At 38.4% G+C, this 14,371-nt stretch overlaps 1 protein-coding gene across 2 annotated transcripts; it reads right to left on the bottom strand.

Moving 5' to 3' along the window:
• Positions 1-65: 65 nt before the first annotated feature.
• LOC109240225 (probable RNA-dependent RNA polymerase 1) lies at positions 66-13,238 on the bottom strand. Of its 2 annotated transcripts, none has more exons than XM_019406856.1 (5): positions 12,868-13,238; positions 10,715-11,277; positions 7,557-9,427; positions 1,197-1,347; positions 66-1,071 (listed from the first exon to the last, which is right to left on the bottom strand). In XM_019406856.1, the coding sequence occupies exons 2-5, from the start codon at positions 11,219-11,221 to the stop codon at positions 253-255; spliced, it is 3,348 nt and encodes a 1,115-aa protein (XP_019262401.1). In that variant the 5' UTR covers positions 11,222-11,277; positions 12,868-13,238; the 3' UTR covers positions 66-252. The 2 variants fall into 2 exon arrangements, with proteins under 2 accessions (XP_019262401.1, XP_019262402.1); XM_019406857.1 differs by having other exon boundaries at positions 12,872-13,238.
• Positions 13,239-14,371: the final 1,133 nt, after the last annotated feature.

Here is a 14,371-nt window from a genome sequence, read left to right as displayed (position 1 = left end):
ACTTGCGGTCTACGTTTGACGGGGGAGAGTATATCAAGAAATCACTTGTGGTTAAGCATAATACATAAAGCATAACATGAAACATGTAGAGAAGACAGATAAAACAATTTAAATCCACACACTAAGTACTACTTAGCTATACAACAGTGCTACATAAATGTCACCAGTTTAAAAGACAAGGTTGTTAACAAGGCATAGCAGTTCTCATATAATCACACCCATTTTTACGTTACATAGATCGGCTTGATGCTATCATATCACTAATTTGCGACTCAGTTGAGTCCCGAGAGAAGACAAATGGAGAACCGGCCTTTTACGTGCTTTTGCCTTCTTAATCTGGATCAGCTGGTCATAAACACACCAGGGAAAGCTAATGAAATGATCTCTTCTCAACCCCTCATTGTAGAGGCCCCAATATGTATGATGATATGTAACATGGTACCAAGCCGAAGCCTTTGCTAACATGTCATCTATATCACTACGCTTCTTGAACCAGGTCCTTGCTTCTTTCCTCAAAGACCTCACAGCAACACCAATGGCCTCTGCATCTTTTCTGCGGTCAAAAGTTTTTGATGCTTTCATGACGCCACCACTAAGTATTTCAGCCTCAGTTTTTATGCCGTAGTAGTCCATTAAATTACCAAGCTTGTTGTCGTATTCACTTTTGTAGTAAAAAGCTTCGTCAGTGTAATCTTCGAATCCATTGACTATCATATCACCATCATATGATTTCCTGGCAACATCCATTGTGAAGGTTGCGATAGAGCTAGCCTGAGGTGTTTTGTCCTTCACTTTCCTGAAAAGCTTTCCAATAACTTTTTCCGAGTGATAGGTTGGCTTGTCTGGCTTTTCCATGAAGTCGGGGTAATCTTTAGGGCGCAACTGAGATGGTATTTCAGCAGGAACACCAGTCTTTGGAAAGTCAACTGCAATTGAAAAAAGCTGAGCGAGTTGTTTGCACGGATCACTCATGGCCATATCAGGTTCTCTGTCTGCAAATACAACATGCGCATTCGCTATGATTCCCAAACTGTCATTCACAATATAGTTGGTGAAGTACTCTTCAACTTCCTGCAGTAAGCAGACAGTGTACAATTTTTAATGCATATACACATCTATAAGGTAAGAGAGGTTGAATACATCAGAAGCATGCTAAATTATGGAAGTAAAACTTAGTTGTTCGAAACCAGGGGTACCTCAATTGTGACATCATGATCCAACTGTGTGCTCGGTGCTGGAGTATAATCCATCGGCTGGACTTGCCTTGGCGGAACCAGGTCTGGATCCCAACAAACAAAGTAGATATCCCCGTCCAAATCACTTCCAGAACATTCATTTGGATGAGGTCTGTCATCAAAGTTTAAACACTGAGAAACAATGCCATGAAAAAAAAGATAAAAACAGAACTTTTCAGTCATGCCAAACATACAGTGTAAGAACAAGAGGTGGATCCAAGATATTAATTTTGATGGCTCCGACCTTTAGGTTCTTACTGTTGTACCCATTACGCTTTTGAAATTATTAGGTTCAAATTATATTTTTTTTAATAATAATCTTTTATACACGCACACACACACACACACACACACACAAATATATATATCTATACTTTGTGGTAAAAATGTTGGGATCAATTGAACTCATTAACTATATGCTACATCATCCACTGCTACTAGCTTCACTATACAACATTTGGTTAATTATAAAATTTTATGGTCACTAAAGGATAGTAGAGATTTCAATGTGTCAAGAGTTGGAAATTTTGAAGAATAAACCAAACAAAGAAAGAAAGAAAAAGAAAAAAGTACTTAATTAAAACACAAGAACTGACACCAGACATGCCCATACTCGTGGGTTGGCCCAATTCTAGAAAAAGAAACGAAAAAATAACAAGAGACACAAGATTTGAACCCCCAGTATCACTTAGAGAGGTGCACCCAATAACCATCGCATCATGTGATACTTTGAGCTTGGGTACACACATATTTAAGTATTTTTGAAAAAAAATAATATTACTATACGTGATCTAAGGAGCAGAGCATGGGTTCACGTGAACCGAAGAACCCCCCTTAGATATGCCAATGTGTAAGAACGAGGCCATCAGTAAATACTATAAAACAATAGAAATTCCACTTTCTTCTCAATGGAAACACAATGTAAGCTACTTCATAATGGTCATGTCAAGCTACACAAATTTTGATTATATGCTTCTTTCCAAAATGAAATTTCTTGACTAAATAGATTCCTAATATAAGCTTCTTACAGGAATTGATTTTCATAGTTGTTGGCCAAACATCTATGCCAACAATCGTGCTTTCATGCAAGAGTGACCAAACATTACATGGTCAAAGACTCAGAGTTTCAGACTTTATCTGGTATAAATATTTGAAGTTAACAAAACAAGGTAGAACGTGAATTCCAGTTATGATTCTAATCAAGAATTCAACATGGTACGACAAGACTAGTTGCATTTTCTGTAAAGTTTTTCTAAATTCACTCACTAAAAGAAATAACACGTTTTGATAGTTAGTAAGACTAGGTAAGAAATGGTAAATCCCTCTATAAGATTACACGGAAATCAAACAGTGAATGGATCAGAACTTGTATATCAACAGTGAAGTTTTCTGTGTTGGTGAATGGAAATCCGGTAGGATTTTTTAGCTCCCAGAGAGGATTGAGACAAGGGGATCCCCTCTCCCCTTATCTTTTTGTCCTGGTAATGGAAATTTTGAGTTTAATGTTAAAAAAATCTGAGAAGCTTGGATGGATTGGGGGTTGTAGAATGGAGAATCATGAAAGAGGAGAAATGACTGTCTCACATATCTTATATGCAGACGATACCCTGTTATTTTGTGAAGTCAAGAGGGAGCAAATTCTCTATCTTAGAGGGATCCTGTTGGCATTTGAAGCAGTCTCAGGCTTGAAAATAAACCTGACAAAGAGTTGTATTTTCAGTATTAATGCTGATAACATGATTGAGGAATTGGCTGATATTCTGGGTTGCAGAATTGAAAAGTTTCCAACCAACTATTTGGGGCTTCCACTTGGTGTGAAGAGGAATGATAAAAGAATGTGGCAACGTGTAATTGATAAATGTACAAAGAAGATGTCCACATGGAATAAGCAATATCTGTCCTTTGGAGGAAGAATCACTCTGGTTAATAGTGTGTTGGATAGCATACCAACCTATTTGATGTCTTTATTTCCTATACCCTCGGCAATTGAGAAGAAAATCAATTCCATTAGGAGTCAGTTTCTATGGGAAGGCAATGCAGAAAAAAGGAGAATGCATCTGGTCAATTGGCAGAAAGTAATGAGAAACAATGTGACGACCCAAAAGGTCATCACTTGCTTTTAAATTGAATTCTGTGTTCCGGGGCCTTAAAAACCTCTTTTATCTTCACCTCGATTTGCGTGCGCAGTCCGGGCGTGTAGCCGGAAAGCTGTTATGTGAAAATCTGTGAAATATTGAAATTTTGACTTAAAATGCATTTAAGTTGACTTCGGTCAACATTTTGGGCAAACGGACCCGGACCCGTGATCGGACGTTCCCGGAGGGTCCGTAGGAAAATATGGGACTTGGGCGTATGCCCGGAATCGAATTCCGAGGTTCCAAGCCCGAGAAATGAATTTTTAAAGAAAATTATTTTCTGGAATTGTTTAAAGGATTTGGAAATGAAATTTGATTAGCACATGTCGGTATCGGGCCCGTATTTTGGTTCCGGTGCCCGGTACAGGTCTTATATATGATTTAAGATAATTCTGTGAAGTTTGGTAAGAAACGAAATCCGTTAGACGTGATTCGGACCTAAATTACAAAAATTGATGTTCTAAGAAGTTTTGAAATATTTCATTGATTTTGAGGTTTAATTCGTTGTTGTTGAGGTTATTTTGGCGATTTGATCGCACGGATAAGTTCGTATGATGTTATTGATACGTATGTTTGGTTTTGAGGCCCGAGGGCTCGGGTGTGTTTCGGAAGGTTTTTGGGACTCAAAAAGTTGCAGGTTTTTGATGTTCGGTGCCCAGGGATTTTACTCTTCGCGTTCGCGTGGTCCCTCTCGCGAACGCGTAAGGCAAATCTCCCAGGTGCCAGATTTCTTCTTCGCGAACGCAAAGCTTGAGACGCGAACGCGAGGCTGAGGGGGGAAGACCCTTCGCGAACACGTCCATGCTCCCGCGAAGGCGTAAGGTTAAGGCCTGGGGAGGGGGTCACCATTTTGTGCATCGCGAACGCGGCCACTGGCCCGCGAACGCGTAGGCTTGAGGAGCCAAAGCTCCGCGAACGCAAGCCGTCTTCCGCGAACGCGAAGGCCTAGCAGGCCTAACCCATCGCGAACGCGATGAACCTGTCGCAAACGCGATGAACAATTTCGCCCAGTTATTTTAAGTTTCAAAAACAGAATACATTACGGGATTTTCACCATTTTTCACAAACTTCTTCTTCTCCACACCTCTTGGGCGATTTTTGAAGAACTTCATCACCATAACCTCTTGGGTAAGTAATCTTTGACTTGTTTTCTTCCATTTTTATCAACACCCACTAGATTTCTAGGCCTAAAACATGTGATTAAGGGTAAAAAATTAGGGATTTGGGTAGAGTTAGGGCTTTTTGATTATTTGGGAATTTGACCTCGTTTTGGGGTCGAATTTCAAAACAAATTATATATTCGGGCTCGCAGGTGAATGGGTGATCGGGTTTTGGTCCGAACCTCATGTTTTGACCAAGCGGGCCCGGGGTCAATTTTTGGGTTTTTGGAAAGAATGATTGGAAAGTTATAATTAAGCATTGGAATTAGATTGTTTGGCGTTTATTGATGTTATTAAGTCGATTATGTCTAGATACGATCGATTTGGAGCCAAATTCGAAAGGGAAAGCGGTGTTTGAGGCTTGAGTTAGCCATGGAAGTTCGAGGGAAGTGTTTGGTCTAACCTTAGCTTGAGGTATTAGGAGTTGTGTCCTATTTGCTATTTGTTTCTTGTTGAGTACGACGTATAGGCATGGTGACGAGTATCTATACGTTGGTGTCGAGCATGACCGTGAGTCTTATATTGTAATTTCCATGATTTCGTTGTATTATTCATGCCTTGGTGAAGGTTTCTATTGCTATGTAAAGTTTGTGGAAAGAATTGTGAGTTAGATGTTGGAACGAGTTTGGTTATAGCTGAGGTAGTTAGGTGTTGGAACAGGTTTGGTTATAGCTGAGGTAGTTAGATGTTGTAGCAAGTTTGGTTATAGTTGTTTCTCCCTCGCCGTGAGGTATTTACTTATGCTGTCGAATCCCTTGCCGGGAGTGTAAACCTTTTTGATCCCTTGTTGGGACTCTCGTTATAATTGTAAATATTATATATTGATCGGGTTGCACGCCGCAACAATATTATATATGGATCGGGTTGCACGCCGCAACAATATTATATGTGGATCGGGTTGGACGCCGCAACAATATTATATGTGGATCGGGTTGCACGCCGCAACAAGATATAATGAAATGGGAGCGGGTGGTACGCCTACCACAATACAAGTGAAATGGGAGCGGGTGGAACGCCTGCCACGAGATACAGGAAATGGAATCGGGTTGCACGCCTGCAGCAAGATGTGGAAAGAAAGTGAAATCTGCCTTTGTTTTTTTCTTTATTCTTGTTAGTGGTTGGATTTTTGATTCCTTTACATTCTACTGATATTCTGTTTTTACCTGCTTTTCTCCAAAGCATGTTCCCCCTCCCATCTTTACTTGTTTATTTCCGTATTTCTTTTCCGCTATATATATTTGAACTGCACAGGTTTATTTGGTAGTCTGGTCCTAGCCTCGTCACTACTTCGCCGAGGTTAGGCTAGGCACTTACCAGCACATGGGGTCGGTTGTGCTGATACTACACTCTGCACTCTTTTGTGCAGACCCCAGTGTTGTAGACTTCGGACCGCAGTGAGATTGCTGATTCTTGTCCATCAGGCGACCCGAGGTAGTCCTGCAGGCGTCCGTAGGCCTTGGCGTCTCCTTCCATCTACTATTCCTGTTTCTTTCATGCATTTCCATAGACAGTGTTGTATTTATTTCTTTCAGACCTTTATTTGTAGTGTTCTTAGACCGTCTGTGAAACTGTGACACCAGTTCTGGGTAGTCGAGACTCAAACAGTTGTATTAGATATTCAGGTTCTGACAGCTTATTACTTCTTTCTTCTGCTTATGTTAAATTTCGCTGTTTAAATGTTATTATTCGAAATTGTTAATGAATATAAAATGAGTAAAAAGGTAAATTGTGCAATTAAGTGGCTTGCCTAGCTCGTATTGGTAGGCGTCATCACGACTCCCGAGGGTGGGAATCCGGGTCGTGACAAACAGGGAAGCTGGAGGGCTTGGAGTGCGGAATTTGAAGCTTCACAACAAGAGTCTATTGTGCAAATGGTTATGGAGATTTAATGAAGAAGGTGAGGAACCATCGAAAAATCTGATTACCATTAAATATGGTAAAAAAGACTTATGGGATCCTAGTCCAGTGGTTACATATGCAGGTGCCAGTCTGTGGAAGTATACAAGTAGTTTATGGCCTTTACTACAGGGAAACATAATGGTGAAGATTGGAAACGGGAACAAAGCTAGGTTCTGGACAGATGTCTGGGTCGGAGAAGGAAAATTGATGGAAAAATTTCCCCATCTTCATAGCTTTACTACTATCAAACTTTGCACTGTTGCAGAATGCCACTCAGGAACAGGATGGCAACCAATTTTCAGAAGACACTTCAATGATTGGGAAGTGGAAGATATCTGTCAACTACTCAAAATTTTAGAGCCTATAGCCTTGGATGATAGTAGAGAGGATGCCCAGATTTGGATGGCCAGTAGAGATAAGAAGTACTCCGTTAAAAGCTGCTATAATCTTTTTCAACAACAAACTGGGCAGCGGGAGGAATCATGGCCATGGAAGATGCTTTGGAAGACCAAAGCACCAACAAATGTTGCTGGATTTGGATGGACTGTAACCTGGAATAGATGTCTTACCCAAGACATGCTACAAAAGAAGAGGTTTTGCCTTATGCAGTAGATGTTTTTTCTGTGAAGAAAGCCTGGAGTCTGTAAATCATTTGTTTCTTCATTGCCGGCAGACCAGACTGATTTGGGACCTATTCCTTAACATCTATGGTGTGAAGTGGGCAATGCCAAACAGTGTTAGAAGCCTGCTGGAAAGTTGGCAGGGTCAATCAGTAGGCAAAAGGAAGAAAAAGATGTGGATGACCATTCCCTTATGCATCATGTGGACCATCTGGCTAGAAAGGAATAAAAGATGCTTTGAAGATCAGAGGACCCAGATTCCTATGCTGAAAAATACATGTTTGCAGAATCTATATTTTTGGTGTAAGGAAAGGGTAGTAGGAGACTTGGTGCAGCTGTTAGATTTTATGGAATTGTATAATCTTTATTTGTAATTTTTTCCTATGATGTTTTGCTTATACTTTGAAACCCCTTGGCACTTTTTTGAAGTTTCTTAATAATAGTTACCTGATCAAAACAAAAACGGAAATCAAACAGTTATAATAGGTTTCCAAAGTAATGTTTTACCTTTTTCCTTTCTGGGGAAATACAACACAATCTACCATGTGGTGCAAAGCTGGAACATCAACAGCCCTTAAAACGCGAATATCACCAGGATGCAAGCATGGATTTTTTGCAACGACCACATTTCCCTCAAGGGTGAAATTACAGTTGGTGGATCCACTGTCATTAAAAGGATGTGATTCCTCATAAAACTGTCTACGTCCAGTACCAGTAAACTGAACAAACACCTGACCATATTCCAGGGTTCTGGATTCATCCAAGCATCCCATCATTGTTCTTCCATTTGGAATAAATATTCTTGATCGAGTCCGCAAATCGAGCAACTTTGAAGCCCGGAAAGTTTGCAGCATCATTGAAAGAAACGGCTCAGCATCAGGCATATAACCACAATTTAGCATCTCCTTGAGAATATTAGTGTTCTCTCCAGGAGACATCAATTCTAAAGCTTCCTGTGCCTTCAAAGAATCATGCAAGATAGCATCAAGCTGATCTACTGCTTCATTTTGCTTCTGTTCGAAAACATCATCTTTCACCCCAAGTGTAGACAAGAGAGTAACCAGTTGACGATTAAGATAACAAGGCTGATATTTGCTCCATCCCAGGACATCTAACTTTATGTTGTTTGATTCATATTTCAACATGCTATTTCTCAAAGATAACTTCATTGATGAATATGGATCAACAGCCACAACACCTTTATATCCACCATAACGAATCTGAAAAGAAGATGGAGTATACTGAAGGCCACATTTTATGGCAACTCTACGCGCAAAGTCAGCAGATATTTTTCCAATTCCATCAGAAAAGATGTAGTTGGTTCCATGAAGCGAACAAACTACATCAGGAATAACTTCAACCTCATGCCTACTGACACTCAAAGTTTCTCTGGAGGAACCAAAAGATTGACCAAGTCTGGCGGCATATTTTGCGACATTCCTGATTTGCCGAAAATCACCCATCCATGTTCTTATATCATTTGCAGTAAGGCCAGGTCTTGATGCAAACATCCACACTGAATTATCCCGCAACTGGCTCGATGAAAATGCAAGAAACTCAAATTTCTTATCACCAATTACAAAGCCATTCCGTAGAGTTGATAGGATCCTCAAATAGATGTCCGTCCTGATACCATTTCCAGTACTAGCTCTTGGTAATAAATCTGTAGAATGTATTTTCTCCCACTCCTCATCAACAAAAGAAACTCGAAGAAAGTTATCTATGTCTTCAGAATAATTGCGCAGAACCCGATTGGATACGTTAACCTCTGGACCACAAAAATAAACTTTGCATGGTGTTACTAGGACCCTTCTTACGTACACCAATCCATCATCTAAAGTGATGGACGGGGATTTTGGAAGCTGTCTGTGCTTGAGGTACTCATCATACTGCTCAGTTAGCCACCTCACTGGATCATAACAACACTCCTTTAAATAGTACAGTTTCTCCAAGGCATGTTCAATGCATGCAATATTTCTCCTTCGAGGGTCAACTAATTGGAAAAAGTTAAAATTTAATGCTAGCCCAGGAAAGCATCCATGTTGTATCAAGGAACTAATTTTGAACAATATCTTGTAGGGCAACTCAACTCCTTCGGGAAGGTGGACAATGGGAACCAGAGACAATTTTTGAAAGAATGAAAAGGTGAAACCAGTCTGTAAAATAACTTGGTTCACACTTTCTTTATAGTAAAAAAAACTTCCGCTGAAATTTGGAAGTCGAACACCATTATGAAACTCCAAACATAAGCTAGAAGATAGCCCTATCCAAGATGGAGTGAAATCTGTTGTCCTTACCCACTGATCATCAGGAGTTTCCTTAAAAAAGCTATAACAGGAGTCTTCAAGTCTCTTATAGATCCGAGGAGCACCAAACAACTAAATTACAGAAATTGAATGAAATAAATCAACAATGAATCTCATGGTAAATCAGTAAAGTAGACTACAAATCTACCAGAATTCAATTGTATAAAGCGATATATTAACTAATGCATCTATACTCATGAAGAAATTTTGCAAATACAGTAGAAAAAGTTTCTTTCACATTCTGTATCTTAAAAGATCATGAACAGACAAGTCATAAGTCTTGAAGCATTTGAAAAGTGTGGACTTAGAATAAGCATCAATGTTTGTTATCTTACACAGATATGCAGTGATTAGAAACTTGGTTTATTTAATTAACTAGTAATACTACGCAATTGGTTTATTTAATTAACTAGTAATACTACGCACATTTAGAGCACAGGCCAAAGTTTAACTGCTGTAATATCTTTAGCCAACATGGGAAGCTGCGAAAGGGAGAGAGATTGAGTTGGTAGTGGCAAGTGGGGAAGCTGGAGAGAATGGAGAGATTGACACATCGACCGCGATTGCAACACACCTGCTAGGTCTTATGACCCATGTGTTCACGTGTCACATTCTTATCGAGTTGAACTGTTGAAGAGTCTATCCGGACACTAGTATTGTTTTAGTGTCTAACTGACATTTCGTGCCAACTCCGAGTGGCTATCTGTGTATTTGGCATAGATTTTTCCTCATTGAAACAAAATCAATTTCCTACATTTTCAGACTCTAAATAGCACAATTGCAAAGCATACGAAATAGCTGCAAGTTCTTGCTGCATCATAAAATCTTGTTAGATCTTTTTTCTTTGGGATAAAGAACCTTGTTAGAGTTTAGATCTTGTCTCTGAAGATGATCTTTAGCATATATTCTATCATTTCATTAACCAGTGAAAGCTTTCTATTTTTTGGCATTTGGTGCCTACGGACTTTCGGGCAAAGGAAGTCAAGTAGCTACAAGGATATGTTTGGTGACTAGGGCCTTTCATAAAGCAAATCAAGAGGCTGCGGAGATATTTTATTGAACCAAGGACCTTGAAAATAATATAGAGCCAGACTCTAAATATCTCTTTATCATCATCGGCCGGAAAGTTTTGAAACACTATATATCCTTTTTCCAATATTACACAAACAATTGACAGGTGCAAAGCTGGTATACGTCTAACTTTTGCATGCATAACAGGTATGCAGAAATGATTTTACCTCAAAAGAATGAGAACTGTGTACCATTCAGCCAACAATCAAATAGTTACAATAATCACAAAGACCAGCACATGGAGAAGGATGAAAAGCATAGCAAAAACTTTGGATTAATTAAAAAAACCTGTAGGAGGAGAAACTGAGCCTTTTGACCATATGGACAATGAAGCACAACTTGCCATATATTTTCATATGAAAGCTGAAGTTTATAATCAGTTGAACCATAAGATAAAAAGAAGTAAATTTTCTTCAATCCAATGCCAAATTTAATTGAAACATCTTTACTTCCCAACACTGCAAACTTCTTGTCTGATATCTGACATCCAAAATTCAGAGTTACGCCATCCATGTGTTGCACATATGTTCGCGGTTGGACAATATCAGTTTTCATTTCCCAAGCCTGCAAATAGGAAGGTCCATAATACAACCCCTCACTAGCCAAATCCATGATAAGTTCCGCGCTTTTGTTGTTGGCAAATTGAACTTTGGCAAATGCTCTACGTCCTCCTTTGGACTGTTTAACCTCCAATGCATAGACAGTTCCATTTCCTGTATGATTCTCTAAGAATGTCTTGACCGCTTCTGCAGACAGAAGATAAGGGAATCCAAAAACCTGAATTGTCTTTCCCATATAGCCAAATTCCAAGTCCAGTTCAACTGTCAAATACTAATCACCACCAGATTAACCTGAAGTCACATACATGTGTAACACAAGTAAGAATCTTGTATAATAAAAATAAAATAACAAGATTGAGGTAAAAGAATCACTAGCTAAAAGTTACTTGGTAAAAGAAGAGCCAAAAGTTATGCAAATCTAAGACTAAGTATATAAAGGAATACAGCAAGCTACTACTAGATTATGCACCAGTTTAATGAGAACTTATAGATAACAAATGCTAAAGACGATAGTCGACGGTAAAGAAAAACAACCTGAAAGAACTAACTGATGACTACTTTCCAATCTTCTACTTGATCATATTCCTATTTATAAAACATGTAACTACTTGTTCTCCTAATATTAACAGACAACACATCCTACAGAAAGAACTGACATACAGAAACAATCAAGTCAGAACAATCCAAGGTTGAAATTTGGAGAAATATTAAGAAGAAATAAATCTGATTGATTTGAGATTTTTGGTTTATTTCAGTCAATCAATCATCTAGCTAAATCCTAAATGGGGGTTTTACTTTCTTCAGGGTAGCAAATAACTACCTCACCTTATCATATGAACCAACAATATCTAGTGTTTTTACGCTTGTCTTTTATACTGCTTTTTGGCATAGATGACATCATAATCTGGCCCTCACATTTGCTTCTTAGGCAATGATCAATGAATAGCTAACTAAAGCATCAAAATGAGTTGGAAATAAAAGAGTTGATATATTCTTCCACTAGGAATTTTACCACCCATGATCAAACGCGGACCTATGTGTTATAGTGAGAGATCACCGGACCCTGTAAGCTTTGACAGAAATCCTGTATGTATATATATATATATATATATATATATATATATATACTTTGAAAATGGTTAATTTAAAGTACTTGGCACCCTGAACACTAAAGCCTTTAGGGGGGCACTAGTTTAGCCGAATATTGTGCCCCCTCGCATAAAAATTCTAGGCCCACCTCTGCCCATGATCATATAAGATTCAGGCTCACAAAACCATGAAAAAAATTCAAATAACTCAAGCTTGAAACAAAAAGGAAGCTCCAAGAAACAGTTGAGACTAAAATGAGGCAAATATTGAAGCTAAACATTATATAAGATGCTGGCAAATATTGAAGCTAAACATTATATAAGATGCTTTAAACACATAAACAACACAAAAACAACAAGGGTTGTGTAGTAGTACAAGAGGTCTCAGTTCCAGCCCAGATTATAGAGTCGCCTTCGTTAGTAAGTGTTTTATCCTAATGTGGGACTTACTGCTATGAATCCGGATTTAGTCTTAACCCCAATGCGGATGATACCGAAGTAGGGTTCGGGGAGACCTTACCCCTATCCGAATTTAGTCTAACACCAAACATGGGATGAGACAACAATAGATCCAGTGAAGCCCCACAAGTAGGATAGACACTCGGCTCAGGAAAAAAAATAGTAAAAACAAGCAATACCAATATCAAAGGGCCAGAAAGATAATAATAGCAAACTAAGAGCCAGAAAATAAACTAAAGGAAGAAGTAGCAACAAGCATCAACCAAACCAAAATACTAAGGGGATGGTAATAGGAAGTGAATCAAAAGTATTAGCAAGATGAGAAGAGACTTACTTACTATGCAAAAACTCCTCACTTAATACTCTTTTGCCTCAAAACCCTCTCATCTTTTAACTACACTAACTAGTAGTGACACACTCTGATCTTTGAAAATATAGACGGAGAGAGGAAAGCATATCGTCAATCCCAAGTCAAATTATTTCCTTCCAAGTAAAGAATATTTCTTTGTATTTTCTTTATCATAAGTATTAGATTCCTTCAACGAACAGACAGAGTTACAATAATGTAGCTTTTTCTTTCTTACTTTTTTCCTTTCTAAACAGAAACAGGGTACAAAATAATTCAATTGCGAAACTTTTGGTATTGTTTTGCTGACGTATTGAGAATTACGTAAGACTACCAATCAACGCGTTTCGACGAATCATTTGTTCTTACTGTTTCTCTTTTGTTTTGTTCTTTTTTTTTTTTCTTTCACATTTGTTTATCAATTCGTACTCCTTTGAGCTAGTGATTAAGGGTGTGTTTGGTAGGGAGGAAAATGCTTTTCTTAAAATATTTTTTTTTATAATGAGTAGTTGTATTATTTATTTTCTCATGTTTAATAGGTGAGTGAAAAACTTTTCTGAATTTTTTTATTTATTATTTTTTTTTTTTGTGTTTGATTAGTGAGTAAAAATATGGTGGGGTGGGCGGAATGTGGGGTCGAGAAGGGGGAGTGGGCGGGGTGGGGTGAGGGGTGTGGAGTTAGGTGGGTGGGTTAGTGGGGGGTGGGCGGGTGGGGAGTGGGGTAGGGTGTGCGGGGTGGTGCGCACTGGGGGTGGGTGATTGAAGTGGTGGATGGGGATTGGTGGGAGTGGGAGATAGGATGGTGAAGATTGAAAAGTAATTTTATATAATATTTTCCTTCCTAAGAGGAGGGGAAAATTTTCTTAAATTTGAGAAAAATGAGTTCATGAAAAAATATTTTTCAAAATATTTAATCTAACCAAACATAGAAAAATTAAAATATATTTTTCAAAAAAATTATTTTCTTTCATATGAGACACACCCTACATTATAATTTTTGAAGTGAATTTGTACATGGATAAGTGTATTGGCTAAATAACTAAGTTAAATGATACCTTTCTTATTTTGTAAGGTTGTTATATGTTGGTATATGAATTGGTTTTCTAACCAAATAAATACAAACTAGTGACAAACTCAAGATTTTAAGTTTTTAAAATATTCTATCGCTTTTCATCAGCTAAATGGCTACTTACATTAATTGAGTTGCGACAATGTTAATGATGTTGCATGTTGTACTTTGATATAACGAGTACAAGTATATTGTATTAAGGTAAAATGGCCTCCCGGACGCCTAACCTTGTATCGAGTTTTAAAGTCGGTATATGAACTTTTGATTTTTTTATTTTAGCACCTCAACTCAACCAATTGCCAATAAGTAAGCACATTTGACCTTTGATTATGCTTATGTGGAAGTGGTACAGCTGCCGTGGTCAAAGTGCGAGCTAATCACGTAAAAAAGCATGTGGTTCGAATTAACCTATGTAAAAAAATT

The sequence above is a fragment of the Nicotiana attenuata genome, unplaced genomic scaffold (genome assembly GCF_001879085.1).
Source record: "Nicotiana attenuata strain UT unplaced genomic scaffold, NIATTr2, whole genome shotgun sequence".
Lineage (NCBI taxonomy): Eukaryota > Viridiplantae > Streptophyta > Magnoliopsida > Solanales > Solanaceae > Nicotiana > Nicotiana attenuata.
This window is presented reverse-complemented; position numbering and strand designations above follow the sequence as displayed.